Genomic DNA, 19308 nt, shown 5'->3' with positions numbered 1-19308 from the left:
CATTCTTTCTCTCAAAATAGGATCCAAGGCAGCTTAAAACATCCATGTACAAAAAATGAAAAAGGAGTTGCAGTTAGTGCTCCACATTTGTGGCTTTGACTTTTGTGGATTTTATTGTTTGCGGATTTGATCAATATGTTCTCTTTAGGAATTTCTAGGTCCTCCAACATAACTCTGTCAGAGGTGGACCATAGAGTTGTGCTGGAAGACCTAGAGATTACTGGAGAAAACACTTCTCTAAGCATTTGTAGGTCCTCCAGTGTGATTCTGTGGTCAGTGTCTGGAAGATGTTGACCATTGAGTTGTTGTGGAGGACTTAGAGACTCCTAGAGAGGCATTATCGCAGGTAAAGAAATAGTGTGTTTTATTTGCATATTTCTCACTTTCACGGGGTTCCTGTGCCCCTAATCGTGGTGAAAGTGGAGGGCCCACTGTAACAACATTATTTAAAATATAATTAAAACACAATTAGTGTTATACTCTGTCACCTTACCCTTGTTGCACACAGAAAGTAGGGATATTGTTTTTGCTGAACAGTGTATTTGTCAGCACTTTTGGGACTGCAGCCTACTTCTTCAGTATGTCCCACTCAATTCAGTAGGACTTGTTTTGGAGTATGCACATCTATAAGATTGTTTTGTAAGTGTAGGCTGCAAACTTATGCACTCTTTCTTCAGAAGGGGTTACAATAAGCACAATGGCCCGTTTGTGAAAACTGGGAGATATACAGGTATGCAGGATATAGAAAAGATCTACCCCTCTCTAAAAATTATTTTTTCTCCTGTTTGATATATAATAATAACTGATATCAGAAACCATGCTTTTGTGAAAGATTATTTATAAGTGGCTTCCAAATTCTGAAAAATCCAAAAGTAGGTTCCTCTTTCTCCTCTTAATTTGCATGAGGTCGTTCGTTTTGATGAATTATTCTGGATTGCTGTTACTGGAGCTTCTTAGTTGCCAGTGAATATTGCAGGCATAAGTAGAACTATCATATTTCATGGCTGAGAGGTCAAATACTGCAGCTGATGCCATCTTGCACAGATTGTACTTAAATGCCAGTGTTTGAAAGAGTAATTTGGCACATTGAATTTTATACAAATGTTTAAGCAATAATTGAATCATCTAATGATATTTCTTTCAAATTAGATGTGCAAGACAACATCACCAGCAAACTGGCTGGTGAAAATCAAGGTCACGGAGAAGATGATTTCACCGCTTCCCAGATATCATCTCTTGTTGTCATTGAAAATGTTAAAGAATCTATCACAACTGACATATTAACTCTGTTGGTAGAGAATATCAGTGGGCTTTTAGTACAAAATGACTTCCAGACTGAATTGATAAGAGAGAGAAATGCTGCTGTGGTAACCTTTCAGCGAAGTATGGGTAAGAATTGTAAACTTATCTTGCTGAGGTATTTTCACATAGAGAAAGTTGGTATGCAAACTTCTAAGACTGTTCCCATTAAAACTACTTTGTAGTTCAGGGACCAATGTGATGGATAGTCCCAGTAAACTTAGGAAGTGGACACTAGCTAGGAATGCATGACAGTTACAGTGAGGCATCTGGGAAGGAAATATATATATATATATTAGAAATATAGGAAGCTGACTTAGAGTAAGCTACATCATTGGCTTCATTTTCTCTCTGATGTCTGTGAATCAAATCTCAGCATTTCAGGTGAGAATTTTTGCCAGTAGAGCAAACCTTTGGGGACAAATCTTGAGGCCTTGGAATTAAAATGCTCCGCCACTGAGTTACAGTGAGGTATTTTGGTACTTTTACATTAATACTTCTGAGGATTTACTTTTAAAAAGCGAAGAACAAGAGTGCAAGAGGAAGCTGTGACAGATTTTCCACCCACCTCTTCTCTGGAGCCACTTTTTTGATGGAGAGGTCAAATTTGAGGACTTTTCAGGGGAAATAATATGAAGTGGCCAGTTGTTTTTTAAATAAAGCTCATCCAGCCCTTTTGTGTAAGGAAAAGCCACCTTGCTGCCTCACCAAGTGGTGACTTGCCTCTGTCATCAGCTGCTCATGTTTCTTTTTCAATTTTGGAGAAATTACCCAATGGAAGCAGTATTGTGCCATGCTGTTACATCATTCCCAGGTGTGGCTTTGGGGGTGAGGAGAAACCACTTCCCCCACTACATTCCCCCTCCTTATTGGAAGGGTCACTCTCCACTAAAAAGTTACTGGGTTTTAACCCATTTTGGGAGAGTAAGTGTGTGTGTGGGGGGGAGGGGTATGTGCTTACACTGGGTTTTTTGCCTTACCCTCCACCAGCCCTAGCAGACTTAGAGATGATTAGATCACATGGGAGGAAAATAGTGTGAATTGTAATGGGAACAAACATGGTAAGTGTCAAGGGAAATGGGGAAGTGATATGAAAGGCATGGAACAGTTATGAACAAAAATAGGGATGGGAGCCTTTGGATCACAACTTCTATGTCTTTCTGGCATAGTCAATGGTCAGGGATTATAGAGGTTGTAGTCCAGAACAGATGAAGTAAGAAAGGTTCCCTATGCTTGACTTAAGCAGGGTCCTTTGCTGTCCTCTCTTGTTTGAATCAAACTTCTATTGAAGTTAATAGTCTCAGAACATACATGTTTCATTAACTTGTCATAGCTGATAACTATTGATAGATCTTTTCCCTATTAATACACATTGAGAGATCATAATTGATCTGAGCCAGGGTGGGGAGATGAAGGTACAAGTAATGCCTTATACTCCATGTTTTCAGATGCTGCAAAATTCATGGACAGATGTACCAAGAACTCTAGGTTTAAGGAGTATAAATTTACTGCCCGGCTTCTTGAATTGACACAAATGATCAAAGTTGAAAATATTCCTACTGGAGTACACCAAGATTTCATAACACTCTACTTTGAAAGTCCAAAGCATGGAGGAGGACCTGTCTCCAGTATTAAAATGTTACCTGAAGAGGAGTCAGCTCTTATTACTTTTTGTGACAATCAAGGTAATATGACTTACTTTTTAGATGTCTTTTAAACATTAACCAATAGGATGATTGGAAAGCAAAAGAGCTAAGATGCTTGCAGACAGAAGTGATGATGAATGTCTACCACAGAAACTCTCAGTTTAAAAGGTTCCACGTATTGCAACTGGAAAAGTCACATTTTAGAAACGGAATAAATAATAAAGCTAAGTCACATTAACATACATTTATTTGTTTGATTTAAATTGAACTTGAAAATGTAATTAGATGTCTGTTATTATTATTATTAATGTTTATTTATATAGCACCATAAATTTACATGGCATTTTACAAAGATTAATTAGTTAATTAGACATTTCCCTGACCTCAGGCTTACAATCTAAAAAGATTGTAGGGTAGAGTAGGGTAGAGTTTTGCATAGTGAAGGGATAAGACACCTGGATCACTGAATTTGTCTAGGAATAAGATTTCGGATGTATGATATACAATTTCTGCTCCTAATTGAGCTGAAGACCTACCTGGACCAGTGTGATTTCTAAGATGTTTACAAATGCCAGGTGGGGAACATTTTGAAGTTGCCTTAGCAAGAGCTAGATACTTGGTATTAATTTATTTATATATTTACCTGATATTTGTTTGTTGTCTGAGTTACTGGGAGCTTGTGTGTTTTGGAGTTCTGGGGCTTTAGTAAGATTGCATGGGTGGCTAAAATATGTGCCTGCCTAGTGTGCACTATTAAAGCTCACCTGCATTGTGTGTGTGAGGACCTGTGTTGGGCTTTTGGGCAAACTCTTCATACAGCCAATGAATTATCACAGCCATCTCATCCTCATACTTATTCATCATCTCTGCTAAATTACTGGCTCTACCAGCACCCAGACATTTGAAGTAGTGTGTTAAAAGTAACAGCATGACCTGTGGCCTATTAGTTTTTGGGGTAGTAAGGGCTTAATGATCTTCTTTTTGTGAAATAACATGATGACAATAGTATAATGAGTACTTTTTACTTGCTTCTCTTAAAATACTGACTTTAATTAGGAGATTTTTTGTTTGCTTTTTTAAAAATAGGAATGAAAAAGAATTTGTTCAGAATATATTATTAATCTGTCACTTTTTGGGTAATGCCAATGAACTACCAGGGAACTAAGGAGGAATAATAAAACAACAAATAACAGTATTTTTAAAAGAACAGTCCAAACTCTGTCACACACATTGTAGGCAGGAAGGTAACCCTGAAGGTGAACAAAGTACATTGCTCTTCATTCCTGTATAACCCATCTTTCCCTGGATTGGATAGATAAAATCTGCCAAAAGATAAGAGTATCATCATCTTGCTGCTGTTTTGAGCAACTAGAACAGTCTCTTCTTTTGGCACACATTAACTAGTGCTGTGCTGCTCTAAGCTAGGGGTGAAACAGAAATTAGTCATTTTCCCAACTAGGGTCAAATTTGGAGTTTTCAACCCCTTGAGAAACAGGTGAGAATCAAAACAGCATGTCAAAAGTTCCCACAAACTGCAGGGATGGGGTTTTTTTTTTGTTCCTGAACACAAACAAATACAGGAATACCCTGAACTTAATCACTGTAATATGAATAGTAATTCGAATACAAATAGCAATCAGGTAACCTATATTAGAACAAGAATTACTTTTATGACAAATTATCATGACCCGATTGTTACCCCAAATGCTATGGTCCTGTGATGGCACCCACAATTGTATTCAGTGTGGTAAATGGTTTAACTCAGTAGGAAGCAGCTGGAACCCCCTGGAACCTCCCCCCTGCTCCACATTGCATAGATTGACATGTGAGGAGACCCATTGAACACAAATTTTAACTATCCTTTTTTATTTATTTTACATGCCTGCTTGATTGCCAAACAGCCCAGGGAGCAGTGGGACTCGGGGGAATAGAGGCTCCTTCTCCCATTCCCAGAGGGACTCTGGGAAGACACAGAAGAGCCTGGGAGGTCAAGCGACCTGGGGGAATAGAGGCTCCTTTCCCCTTTCCCACAGGGGAAAAGCGCCTAAGCAATTGATTGGCTGTGACGTCAAGCACTTAGGCGCTTAAGTGACAGCTGCTTTTAAAAAAAAAAGAGGTTCCGGAAGGGCAATGAGAATGGGGAGCAAAAAAGTCCGCTTCAAATTACAACTGAGAACATTTATAAAATTACCAGCTTGGTAGATGAAGGGAATGCTGTAGATATAGTATATCTTGATTTCAGTAAGGCCTTTGACAAGGTTTCCTATGACATTCTTGCAAACAAGCTTGTAAAATGTGGGCTAGACAAAGTAATTGTTACATGGATTTGTAACTGGTTGACCGGCCGAACCCAAAGGGTGCTCAACAATGGCTCTTTTTCATCCTGGAGAGAAGTGACCAGTGGGGTCCCACAGGGCTCTGTCCTGGGCCCAGTGTTATTCAACATCTTTATCAATGACCTGGATGACAGAATTGGGAGCATACTTATCAAATTTGCAGATGACACCAAATTAGGAGGAATAGCTAATACCCCAGAGGACAGGATCAACATTCAAAATGATCTGAATAGACTAGAAAGCTGGGCCAAAGCTAACAAAATGAAATTCAACACAGAGAAATGTAAGGTACTGCACTTAGGGCAGAAAAATGAAATGCACAGATATAGGATGGGGGACACATGGCTGAATGAAACTACATGTGAAAGGGATCTGGGAGTCCAAGTAGACCACAAGTTGAACATGAGTCAACAATGCGATGCGGCAGCTAAAAAGGCCAATGCAATTTTAGGCTGCATCAATATAAGTACAGTATAGTGTCTAGATCAAGAGAAGTATTAGTGCCACTGTATTCTCCTCTGGTCAGGCCCCACCTGGAATGTTGTGTCCAGTTCTGGGCACCACAATTCAAAAAGGATATTGAGAAACTGGAGCGTGTCCAAAGGAGGGCAACTAAAATGGTGAAAGGTCTGGAAACCATGCCCTATGAGGAACGACTCAGGGAGCTGGGGATGTTTAGCCTGGAGAAGAGAAGGTTAAGAGGTGATATGATAGCCCTGTTTAAATATTTGAAAGGATGTCATATTGAGGAGGGAGCAAGCTTGTTTTCTGGTGCTCCAGAGAACAGGACCCCGAACAATGGATGCAAGCAACAGGAAAAGAGATTCCACCTCAACATTAGGAAGAACTTCCTGCAGTAAGGGCTGTTCAACAGTGGAACACACTCCCTTGTAGTGTAGTGGAGTCTCCTTCCTTGGAGGTCTTTAAGCAGAGACTAGATGGCCATCTATTGGGGATGCTTTGATTGGATTTCCTGCATGGCAGGGGGTTGGACTGGATGGCCCGTGCAGTCTCTTCCAACTCTATGATTCTATGATTTCAATGGGAATGAGAACATGGGTTAAAAAAACCCAAGTCCATTTGCCCCCTTTCATAATGGGAATGCGGGACCATATTCGAATATGACTCGGAAAAAAGATCCAAGTCAGAATCGCAGCGGAATATATCGCTTTATATGCCCAGTGGAAATGGGGCCTTGGTCGAGGGCAGATGAAATGTACAGGAAGTCTTTCGTTGTGATTGTCTTTGTTAATATCCCACCTTTTTTTTTTCACCCTGGGTACAGAAATAGTAATGAGAAGACTAGTAAAAATATGTTAGTGAAATGATTGTATGCTCTATCTTCCCTGAGACTTCTTCCCTTGCTGGAATCTGAAACAGAAACTGCATGTTGTTGGGAGGAATTTGGTTTGTGTGGCTCATAGTTCAAGGCTAAATGACATGCTCTTCTTTGTTTGGTTAAGAGGGGTGGCTGTGGAGGAAGAGGATAGCTCCTAATGGAAGGTCTTTCCCTCTGTGTAATATGCCCCCATATCTGGTGTACTTCTAGATGAAGATTTAAGGAAAGCCATACTGGGGATGGGGGGTCAAAAGGAAAAGAGGATTAAACTTTCAGTCACTAATTATTTAATTTCAGCCTGGATAGAGGCCTTTTACACTTGGTCTAGAATATTAAAAGGACACTGCATGCTGTGGTGTACTGTGATGTATTAACTGCCATTGAATACTAACTTTATAATAGTAGCCATACCATGTATTGTGCTTGCTGTGAAAAATTTCCTACCCACTTTCTCTTCTGAAGGATGTTCCATCCTTTGTTGCTACTTCAGATAACTTTTGGAAGAGGTTTTCCCAGTGTATATGTGTGTGCCTTTTATATTACCTGTCACCCCCTCTTTTTTGGTCTCCCATGCTCCATCCATTGCAAATGAAAATGAAATTTATTAGGCTTTTGAGAATTTCAGTGCATTTTCTTTAATCATGAAATCTTAATGTTTTAGCAGAGGCAAAGAAACAAAAGTCATGTCACTTCCACAATTTAAAATGACAGGGTGGTCATATTAGAGGGGCAGGTAAGATGTGGAAAAAACAGTCATTACTAACCACTCTACAAGTCACACCTTCATTCCAGGACACAAATGATAGTGTGACTCAAACCTCAAATTACCGTATCTTGCTTTAACTGTGATAAAAGCTCCAAAAATTGTTTAAAAATTTAAAAGTGCATTGATAGAAAAGGAGAAATGTAATCTAGATCAGTGATGCCTTTCAGATAGAGTCTCAATTTCCCAGCCATCGTGGTCGGCATTCAGTGTCATAGCCTTAAAAATGAACTCACAGTTCTTTCAGAAAAATATAGAGGGAACCAGACTGGAGATTATTAAGATGAGTGGGAACATGACAGTAAGAGCAGTTGGACAGTGGAACACTCTCCCTCAGAGAGTGGTGGAGTCTCCTTCTTTGACGGTCTTTAAACAGGCTGAATTGCCATCTGTCGGGGGTGCTTTGATTGTGAGTTCCTGCAAGGCATGGGGTTGGGGTGGATGACCATTGTGGCCTCTTCCAATTCTATGATTCTGTGATTCTTTATCAGGGTGAATCAGTGGTAGAATTCTGTCCATGCCTATGAGAAAGAGGCTAGATTGTGTACTGTCTTTCAAAAAAGGTGGCCCTGTAGATTCCTAGATGATGGTTTGATTCAAACAAAATGAAAAAACCATGGCTTGCCAATTCCTATATGAATCATGGTGAATACCAGGTTAATTACACTTTCCTCTTTTTATCCTCTCTGTCTTGTTAGTATGAAACAGGAAAACATTTAAAACCTCTTGTCATAGCTCATAACAAATCATAGATCCAAAACACACTGCAGAAGTAATCCATTTTGAGACCGCTTTAACTGACCTGGCTCAGTGTAGGGAATCCTGAGAACTGTAGTTCATTGTGGCACCAGTGTCTCTGACAGAAACGGCTAAGTGTCTCACAAAACTATAGTGTCCAGAATTTCCTAGCACTGGGCCAGGGCAGTTAAAGTGGTCTCAAAATGGATTATTTCTGCAGTGTGTTTTAGATCATAGTGAACACCAATGTTGTTTGAATATGGGAGAAACTGACTTGCGCAAACTCATTGGTTAATAAAACAGTGTATCCTGCCAAAAATGATTATGGTTTATACAGAAACTACTTAAGATTATTGCAAAGCTCATTTGGAAGTTCTAAATGTTTTCCCTTCATGTATGAGGGATGGAAAGTGTGGTGGCAACAGTGCACAGTACTTGCTGCTGCTTTTGTACATAATCAATAGTAATGGTGGTGGATATATTTTGTATGACATCTGTGCATTTGCATTGCTCATGGTAATTAAATTGTCAGAATATTCACTGTGTTTTCTGTTGATGTTTTTTAGCTGTGCAGACTGTACTGAAAAAGCAGCATTCTTTTGATCATCAACCTATTTCAGTTTACCCATACTACAGTTCTTTGGATGCCGTCTTGTATGGGAAGGAAAGATTGCAGATCAAGATGCCAGAACCTGTTAGAGTTCCTCTAGATCCTTATATCTGGCAGTTCCTACAAGGCAAAGATAAACTAACCCAAGAAATAGATAAAGAAATGAAAAATTGCTTCTGTGATCTAATGTGGCCTCCAGTGACATGTGAACATCCAGAAATCACAATACATCCATCATCTGCCTTATCTAAACAAGGAACGGCCATAAGAAAATTAATAAAGACCTGGAAAGATAAAGTTTTTACAGAATTTGCTTGCATCCTATCAAAGTTCAAGACAACAACATGCAAAATTATCCCAGCAGAATGGGAGAAGATAGAAAGCAATTTCATAAATAATGTTTTAGCCGTGCCTGATGTTTCCAAAGAAACTGTTACCATATCTGGTTTTGTATTCAATGTGGATATTGCGGTGAATCAGGTAAATGCATACATTGAAAATTTGACTCAAAGTGCCGAAAAAGCAAGGCAGGCAATACAGCAAACATTGCAAATTGCCCCAAGACGCCATGCTGTTTTGCATCGTGTTTTGCAAGATGACAATTTCTATAAAGAGAACTCTGGCCTCAAGTTCTCTTATGATCTTTCAACAAATGTGATGCAGCTGTGTGGAATGCCCACAGAAGTATACAAAATGAAAAGTGATCTACTGGAGAAGTTGCATGACATGCAAGAGAAGGAAGTCACTGTTCCTGCTCAGATTTTTCAATTCCTACAGCATGTAGACAGCCAAAAGGTATCCGCAATCATATTTCATGCAAATAATATTAATGCTGCATATGATCTTGGACCTGATTCTGTACTGTTGGTAGGTCATTCTTCTGGAGACCTCTTGAAAGCAGAGGAACAGATGAAGAAAGACTTGCATAGTAAGCTCATTACTTTGGAAGATCCAGAACTCATCAACAAAAAGGAATGGAAGGAACTTGTAAAAAAACTCCTGAAGAAGCACAGTTCTGTTGATGAAGCTGTAATAATTGATGACTGCTTTGTTTTGGGGGAAGACACTAAAGTAACAATAGCTGGTTATACAACAGCAGTAGCCAGTGTCTACCAGGAGCTTTCTAATTTTGTTGAGAAGAACACCCGGATGCTAAAAGTAATCCCTGCTAAGTTGTTAGTGGTTGTGCAGTTTATGGAGGAAAAAAAGGGTAAAATTTGGCAAGACTTGAAGAGAAAGAATGTGAAAATCAATTTTGGGCTACAAGCTAAACAGAAGAACATTGTCCTGAGTGGACCTAAAGCAGAAGTAATGAAAGCAGCTGCCATAGTTGAACAAATGCTGTCTTTATTGCATTCTAGAAGAGTGGTATTTGATAAACCAGGAGTTAAAATCTTCTTCAAAAAGCGAGAACATTCCTATATTTCTGAAGCAAAAGAATCCTTTCATTGTTTGATCCGATTACAGAAGGATGAAGAAGATGATAGAGACTCCAGGGTAAAGGATGGGCACCCTCATGCAAAAATACAATTGAAGGATGGTGTTGTTGTTGAGGCCTGTAAAGGAGACTTGACATGCTTTCCAGTTGACGTTGTGGTCAATGCATCAAATGAGGATCTGAAGCACATTGGTGGCCTTGCAGGTGCACTTTTAAAAGCAGCTGGTCCACAGCTACAAAGAGATTGTGATGACCTAGTGAGGAGAGCTGGACGTTTTAAACCTGGCTGTGCGATTACCACAGGTGCTTGCAACTTACCATGTAAGCAAGTCATTCATGCAGTTGGGCCAAGGTGGAGCAGCTTTGAAAACGAAAAATGTATTTGCCTCTTAAAAAAAGCAGTGAAGGAAAGTTTAAAACAGGCAGAGAAATACAATCATCATTCTATAGCCTTCCCTGCGGTAAGCTCTGGAATTTTTGGATTCCCGCTAAAAGAGTGTGCCCATAGCATTGTGACAGCCATCAAGGAACATTTAGAAGAATCTTCTGAGAATAACAGCCTGAAACAGATATACCTTGTGGATGTGTCAGAAAATACAGTTCAGGCTCTTGCTGATGCTTTGAATGAAACCTTCAGAGAAGCACCACCCCAGCCCCATTCTGTGTCTCACTCCCAGCCAGCCAGTCCGCCTGCAGAATATGGAGAAGATTTTCACACAGTGATTTCTGATGAAGGCCTGAAACTTATTCTTCAGGAAAAGGGCATTGAATATGCGATGGTAAGCATGTAAAGGGTTGTGTAAGTTGTATTTAGATGCAGATAGGACATCTTTACAGTTTTGAAACCAAATGTAGCTTACTTGTTGAGTATTTCTGCTCTCATGTGGACTACTGAGTAATAATTTAGGACCACTCACAATTGGGGACTGAGTTGTCCAATATTCTAACTATGGCAGTCCCCAGTTGTTCATGTGTTATACCTTGTAACTATAGCAATAACCAACATGGAGGTCAGTATCCCGGCAGAGCTGCTATACATTGGTACAGGGGTAGGCAACCTTTTTGAGCCAGGGGCCGGGTTGCTGTCCCTCAGACAACTGGGGGGACGAAGCCAAAAAATAAATAATTATTTTTAAACAAACAAACAAACAAACAAACCAAGACAAATGTAGGGCAACATTTTCAAATGGTGGACACTTTTTTTAAAAAAGTGGAGGACAGGCAAAAAAAATTGCTGATTTTTTAAAAAAATGTTAATATACATGCATGTTTCTGAGGCGTCTATAGACAATTGCCCTCCTTGCCCCTGCGCGCGAGAGGCCAAAGGTCCCGGCGGCAATCAGCGGCAGGACCGGGCTGGGGCCAGTCCCAGGGCCTCGCCGGGCTGCATCCGGCCCGTGGGGCACAGGTTGCCTACCCCTGCATTGGTAGCTTGAAGGATAATCTGTTTGGAAAGCCAGCTACACCACTTGACAAAATTATATCCTATGGACATTAATTAATATGATAATAATGCATTCAAAATAGTACTATTTATCTCACATCTACTGCCAGTATCACTGTTTAATCCCAAATTCTAATGTAAGGATTGCTTCCCACTTCATTGCTTTAATAATAATCATCATCATAATAATTATAATAATGTCATTCTTGTCTCACATACAGTGGTGCCCCGGGATACGAAATGATCGCGTTACGAAATTTCCGGGTTACGAAAAAGTTAGATTGGAAAAAACTGTTCCGGGTTACGATATTTTCAAACGCAAAGCGCGGCTAGCGGCTTTCCAGCGCTAACGGAAAGCCTTTTCGGGTTGCGAAATTATCGGGTTACGAACGGAACGGCGGAACGAATTAATTTCGTAACCCGAGGTAGCACTGTAGTCTGCAATTTGCTTTCCTAGCTCCTAGGATGCTGAGTCTGTCTGTGTCTTGCTTGATGCATTTCACTTCTAAATGATTTAAAGTTTCCTTCTGTTCCAGACGGACATTGTTGTAAGCAGCATTGGCAGCGATCTCAAGCTTGGTGTGGGTCCCCTTTCCAAAGCTTTGTTGGAGAAGGCTGGGCCAGAACTCCAGGCTGAGTTTGATCTAGCTGTTCAAGGTCAAGGAGCTCAGGATGGCTGTGTGATCCAGACCAGCGGATACAACTTGGCTAGTGGAGTTGTCCTCCATGTTGTTGTTCCACAGTGGGATGGAGGAAAAGGACATGCAATCAAGGTAATGGTCTGTTTCATTTCTGTGTCAGCACTGCACTAGAATTCAAAGCTCATGGATAAAGAAGAAGGATTTGTTTTATTTTAAATCTGTGGCTGTATGTAGAGATGCGATGCTGCATATTTTTGTCCTCTGGCTATGTTCAGGGTAGCTTCAGGGTGCCTGAAAGTTACACTCTTTCAGGGTCACACAGATTTTAACAAGAATGCCTGTTCTCCACAGTTAACCCTTTCCTCCCTTCATGTAATGGGATTTTCTCAAAGATATGCTCATCAGCAATCAGACTTGAACATTAAGCTTGCTTATCTTCTAATGGTTAATGTAATAATAATAATAATAATAATAATAATAATAGTAATAATAGTAATAGTAATAATTTCCTACCTGCATCTCTTTATAGATTGAGATAGGGAACAACAGATTAAAATACAACAACAAATAGATACATAACACAAAAACATGGATACCAGTTAAAATACAGTGGTACCTCGGGATACGAAATACCCAGGTTATGAAATTTTCGGGATACGAAAAAATCCCATTGGAAATCATTGTTCCGGGTTACGAATGTTTTTTCGGGTTACGAAGAAAATTTTTGGTGCTTTTTTCGGCTTTTTCACACGAAACGCGGCTTTTCCCCATTAGCTCCTATGGCAATTCGGCTTACGAAGGCTTTTCGGGTTACGAAAGCGGCCGCGGAACGAATTACTTTCGTAACCCGAGGCACCACTGTACAGTTAAAAGTGTAACATCAGTTTTAAAAGCATACATATTAAAAACAATCAATCCATAACTAATTCATAATTTAAAAACCACCTGGATAGGCCTGCTGGAAGGGATACATCTTTAATGCCACTTTGAATTCAGACATATCCACCAGCTACATTTCACCTAGCACATAATTACAAAACAAGCCATGCTAAATATTAGATACATAGGTGAGGAAAATCATATGTTGTAACAAACAAATGTTGCTCACTGCTTAGAGAAGAACATCTCTTAAAAAATACATTATCTACTTTAGTAGTGAGCAGTTGTGATGCTGTAGACCAGTGGTTCTCAACCTTCCTAATGCTGCAACCCTTTAATACAGTTCCTCATGCTGTGGTGACCCCCAGCCATAGAGGAGCGGTGTCTCAGTTCCTAACACCATTGGAAATATGTTTTCCGATGGTCTTAGGTGACCCCTGTGAAAGGGTTGTTTGACCCCAAAGGGGTCATGACCCACAAACATTTTTGTCCAACAACTCCCATCAGCCTTTGCCAGCATAGCCATAGTGAAGTATTGTGGGAATTGCAATTAAACAGCATCTGGAGGGCCACAAAACCGCACCTTATGCCAAAAACATATGGAGACCACCCCAGTCTTGTTTGACATGGTTTGCAGAGTTTACCTTTAGTGTTGCATAATCCACCTCTATCCTGCCTCCTAAATCCTTGTGTTTATTTTTTAATTGACATATATCCAAACTTTCTCCCACCATTGTGGGGAAAGATGGCACCCAGCCTAAAAGACATACAAATGAAAATAGATAAAACAGGTACAGATAAGCACAGAGTTATACTTTACTGCTAAAATTCATTTAAACTGGTATAGAATTAAATTGCATTTAAAAAAACAACAATAAAACACTTTTTAAATTGCATTATGCCAGGCTGTTAAATACTTCTTTCTCAACATCCATTCAGTTGTCAAAAGACTGCATGTAGTCCAGCATAGTTTCTTCTATTATAAAGCAAAAATGCAGATTTAGGTTTTCTTTAATAGTACAACTGTTTTGTGTTTATTCTTGGGTATACGTATAACAGTCAGCCCTCCATATTCAGTCATATTCAGTCTTGAAATTCACTGTTTTGAAGGTGAAGGCTGCTAGCCTGGGCATTCCTCCTTCCCCTCCCTCCTGGGCTTCTTCTCATCCTGCTTAAACTGACAATAATCCAGTGATATAGGTCAGGTTAAGAGAATATGACTGGCCCAAAGTCACTCAGTTAATTTCTTGACTGACCTGGAATAAGCAATGGGACTTCAGAGATCCCCCCTACCCACTCAATTAGCACTCAGTAATTTTTTTGTGGTTTTTTTCAGGCTATGTGGCCATGTTCTAGAAGAGCTTCTTCCTGATGTTTCAACAGCATCTGTGGCTGGCATCTTCAGAGAATTCTCTGAAGATGCCAGCCACGGATGCTGGCGAAATGTCAGGAGGAAACTCTTCTAGAACATGGCCACGTAGCCTGAAAAAAACCACAAAAAACTATGGATGCCGGCAATGAAATCCTTCGACTTCACATTGTCCATGGGAAGCTGCTGACAGTCCAACCTTGCACTGGTCCTGCATATCAATTTTAGTTGAAGAACACTCTTGCTAAGAATTGTAGGGAAAATTGATCCTTAATGGTCAATCTACACAGGCAGAACAACATGTGTTGTAGGTCTAGGAGTGTACTTGTCCAGAAATTGCATGGAAGTGTTTTGCAAACACGGCCTCAAATTGTTCCACTTCTTAGCACTGCTATATTTGTAGTTTTTCCTTTACTTTCCATTGCTTTCTTTGTGGGGTGAGGAATACTTTAAGATTGATTAGGGACTGACACAGACAAAAAAAGTTTAAAATTTATGTCAGAAGGCCTCCAGAAATGCCCTTCAGACCGAATGTTTGGAAGTAACACAAAATTCATCATTATTCCCAGAAAGCAACATCATTTCAACACTCATTTAGAAATATAATTTCATTTGTTTTTTGTTTTTTGTTTTTTATTTATATACCGCTATTCCAAAGATCATAGCGGTGAACAGCAAGTAAGCTAATTAGCAAGTAAGCTAATTTGCCCCCAACAGTCTGGGTACTCATTTTAGCAACCTCAGAAGGATGCAAGCCTGAGTCTAGCTTGGGCCCTTTTGCTGGTCTTGAACTCGCAACCTTGTGGTTTTGAGTGAATGGCTGCAGTACAGGCATTTAACCACTGCGCCACCAGGACTCGTTTATTACAACAAATGTTTTATAGTGAACAGCAATACTTGTGATTCATTGCTTCCAAGATCTAAGTTTACCTTTCTTCCTCCCCATGTTTCTGTGCATGTGTGTGTTTTAAATAGGCACCTCCCAACCCCATCTGTTGTCTACTTTATATATGAATGAGATGGATATGTGAATAAAATACATAGTAACTGCTATGTCTTCTGCTTTGGTGTTAGGTTTGTACATGTCCTTAATATTATGGTTTTAATGATTGACTGCTCGGTTTATAGACATCTGCTATATATTTTACAGAAACTTAAAGCTATTATGAGAGAATGTCTGGAGAGAACCGAAGAGCTGTCGTTACGTTCCATCTCATTCCCAGCCATTGGAACAGGCGGGTTTTCCTTTCCAAGAGCTGAAGTTGCTAAATTAATGTTTGAGGAGACACTTCAGTATAGTAGGACAAAAAAATTAAAATTTCTTCAGGAAGTTCATTTTCTCCTACATCCAAAAGATACAGATAACATACAGGTAACGGCACTGAAATGGTTCAAAGAAAGATTTCAGTAATGTTCCAGAAAGTTTGTACAGTAGAACATACAAATAGGACAGACAGAAGTGTTTGAGTCAGTCATCTAGGCCTTCCTATAGAAAAGGAGTGGGCAAACTAGTCTAATGTAAGAACCACCCTATGATAAACTTCAGATATTTGGGAATTACAGCACATGAGCAGACATTACACATACTTTTGTTATTGTTACATGCACATTTTCTTACAAAAAAATTATAATATTAAGAAATACATATATGTAATAATATTTATCCATCTGTGTAGTTTTAAACTGTTAATTAGTTTCATTAATTACAAAGTACACAGAAGTATACCAGCTGTTTTTGGATTCCTGATTGATTAGTGTTTTAACTATATTGAACTATTTAATATAATAATGAACTATAGATGCATCTAAGAATAATTTGCAAATTTCCACTTCATTAATATTAAATGAGATCGACAAAGATAAACATAAAAGCGGTAAAATAGATATTTTTAATGATTTTTGTCTTTGTACATATCTAGTCAAAACATGGAGAAAAATCTGTAAACCAATAAAATTAAAGATATTTTAATCAGATATCACCTTACAGAATTACAGACACTTCTAAAAGAATTAAAGGTGAAAGAAACAATAACCTCCAAAACATGTAACACAACTAAACTCGGCAGTACCCAAAATCACACTAACACCCCACTAATTTTTACTATCAGCAACATGGCCACACACACCACAGTCAGAAAATTGCAAGCCATGCTTACTAAAACTAACATTGGGCTTGTACTGATTCTCCAGCACAATTTGTCTGTAATCCTTGGTAATTCAAAATTTATTTAGTCCCTGATTCAAGTGTAGCATTAAAATTAGTATTTAAATTCTTAAATATATTTACTCACCATGAATATTAAACTTAGGTTTTAGTCCAGCAGACTCTCAGTTTTTATGTGGTATAACAATTATAACACTTGAAATTCTTTTTTTATCTTCTATATGAATTGTAATGCAAAAAGGAGCTCGGCCAACATACTTGTGCAAGTATGTGGAGAGATCTTGTAACACCTATGAGACTAACTGAAAGTAAAAAGTTGGCAGCATGAGCTTTCATAGACTTCAGTCTACTTCCCCAGATATTTGCACTGCCCAAGCTGCATGTTATGTGAAAGAGCCCATGTGGATTGCAAGCTGCAGTTTGACTGCCCTGTCTGTAAAGAATAAGCAGGAATGCTGTGACCCACAGGCTGCATGTAGCGCCCCCCCCACACACACACACTGTTTTTGCAAACCCCGGACCCCTTCCCTGATTTTGAATATAGTTTTTTGGCTGAATAAAGGAATTGCCATTCTTGGCAGCCTCCAAGACTGATGCTTCTCCTTCTAATCAGGTTACAGTCTCTCCCTGGCCCTGACCCAGCTTTAAAACATTTTTAGAAAACTGGAAGTGGACTTCCAGCCACTTTCATTTTCATTTTTCCTCTTTTAGGGCATCACTGTGTCCCTCCAGTATCCCATCATCCTCTCACACAGTCAGCTAACATTTCATAGTGTTTAGACTAGAAGAAACAGCTGCAGGGTATCATAGTGACACCATAATGTCATTCATTTAAATTTAGTTAGGTAACTATTTCTCCAGGAAATTATTAAAGCGGCAACTATAAAAGATATTTTTATCTTGGTTTATCATGCCTATTTAGGAATTTTAGGATTCTAGACATAGGCACATGAGAAATCTGTTGAAATCAGTAAAAATTTCCAAGTAAGCATGAAGGAGATTGTGTAGTTCTTAGCACATGTTTGAGGGAAATATTAGGGTTTTTTCCTCCTCCGCATCCTGCAGAGTTAATGGTGATATAGTAGTGCCTATATGGTGTACATATATTTGTATTACTTCTGTTCATGTGTTTTGTTCTTCCTTGAAAACTGGAATAATGAAAGAATAAAGAAGACAGATGTCCCCTCTTCAGTTGGGCACAATGATTGGATTAAAGAACAGCACCAAAAATGTACTCTGTGGGAATGGTAGTTCTGTCACTTTCAGTTCTCTTGAAAAATCAAAATATGTTTCTAGATTAATATTGACAGAGCAGCAGTAGCAACAAAACTCAAACATTTGATAGATCCCTATCCACAAGAATAGTTTATTAACAAGGTGTGCCATCTCTTCTCTCATTCATGCAAATGAATCCTTTTCTAAAAGACTAGGAGAAGAAGAACCATGACCTTCTGAGTTACAAGAGATAGTTAACACTATGAAGGGAGATTTTTGATGAATTGATTTTTTATGGTCTGTAGAATGGTTTCATTGTGATCCTCTTTCAGCAACATTGGTATGTTTCCCTCTTAGGCCTTCTCACAAGTGTTTGAGTCTGGGACTGGCAGAATTCCTAGTGGTCTGCTACAGACTGATGGAAGAAATGAAGGCAAGTGTTTTGGTTTGATTGTAGCTTATTGTCCTTGTTTCTCTCTCTCTCTGCTTTTGGTAATGAATTCTTGAGCTGTTGACATGTTAGATATAAAATATACACACCTGAGCTTGACTTAATATTTCAGGATAAAAACATCCAAATATAAATATTTCTTTTTTAGTTCAGTGTTTTATTATTTATAGCTTTCTATTTTGGCCAAAGCTTTGGTAAGTCTTGAAGCTGAAGTTCCAAAAAAATAACTTCCCCAAGCTTTGCTCTTTTCCTATGTCTGTATATAGAAAAGTAATTAAATTGTATTAAGCCTTTCATAACCTGATATCTTCCAAATTCAGTGGACTATAATCTCCCAACCATTGCCCAAAGAACAGAACTAAAATATAATAAAACTTTGAATATTTTTCTTTGGAGGTCTTAAAATACTAATTTAACATCATGTGTCTGTGTATTGTACTTAGCATGAGTGTTTCATCAAGAGGTTAATGCCTTTCTTGATCATCCTGTATCATTCCTTATTTACAGGTTTCTTTGGACCTATTTCAATTCCAGTTTTGGGAATTCATGAAATGCAGATTGGGCCGATTAAATTCCAAACAGTTACAGGAGATATTACAAAGGAAACTACAGATGTTATTGTCAATGTAACAAATTCAAGCTTTAATGCCAAAGCAGGTACTTAGCTTTGATGAACCTATTTATTATTCTGAATCTACATTAATGAGTAATTATTGTAGACACACTGAACATTCTAATAAGAATAACGTTTGTGAGTTTGTAGGTATGTGCATTAAGACAGTTGTGAAATGCATTTTAAATTTAGGTTTCCCTGTACTTAAAGCCAAGCATCATTCTACCAGACCAGCTCAAACCCTGCTCAGCAATATCCAATTTGATTGCCATCTGACAATTTTGATGTACAATTTCAAATAATTTGTCCATCATGTTTTTTTTACAGAAGATAGGTTTCTTTAAAAATTACTTGCCTGAATTA

The 19308-nt window shown here is 38.8% G+C and overlaps 1 protein-coding gene across 2 annotated transcripts in view; it reads left to right on the top strand.

Annotated features, from left to right (window-relative positions):
* LOC121919207 (protein mono-ADP-ribosyltransferase PARP14-like) overlaps nucleotides 1–19308 on the top strand; it is a 37350-nt gene that overhangs the window by 6404 nt on the left and 11638 nt on the right. For both annotated transcript variants that reach the window (XM_042445557.1, XM_042445556.1), the window contains exons 3-9: nucleotides 1150–1389; nucleotides 2748–2984; nucleotides 8688–10948; nucleotides 12150–12386; nucleotides 15653–15874; nucleotides 18239–18314; nucleotides 18840–18989. In XM_042445557.1, the coding sequence (XP_042301491.1) occupies nucleotides 1150–1389; nucleotides 2748–2984; nucleotides 8688–10948; nucleotides 12150–12386; nucleotides 15653–15874; nucleotides 18239–18314; nucleotides 18840–18989 (3423 nt within the window). The remainder of the gene's footprint in view (nucleotides 1–1149; nucleotides 1390–2747; nucleotides 2985–8687; nucleotides 10949–12149; nucleotides 12387–15652; nucleotides 15875–18238; nucleotides 18315–18839; nucleotides 18990–19308) is intronic.

This window comes from Sceloporus undulatus, chromosome 1 (assembly GCF_019175285.1).
Source record: "Sceloporus undulatus isolate JIND9_A2432 ecotype Alabama chromosome 1, SceUnd_v1.1, whole genome shotgun sequence".
NCBI lineage: Eukaryota > Metazoa > Chordata > Lepidosauria > Squamata > Phrynosomatidae > Sceloporus > Sceloporus undulatus.
The sequence above is the reverse complement of the archived record's forward strand: the minus strand, read 5'-3'. Positions and strand labels throughout refer to the sequence as shown.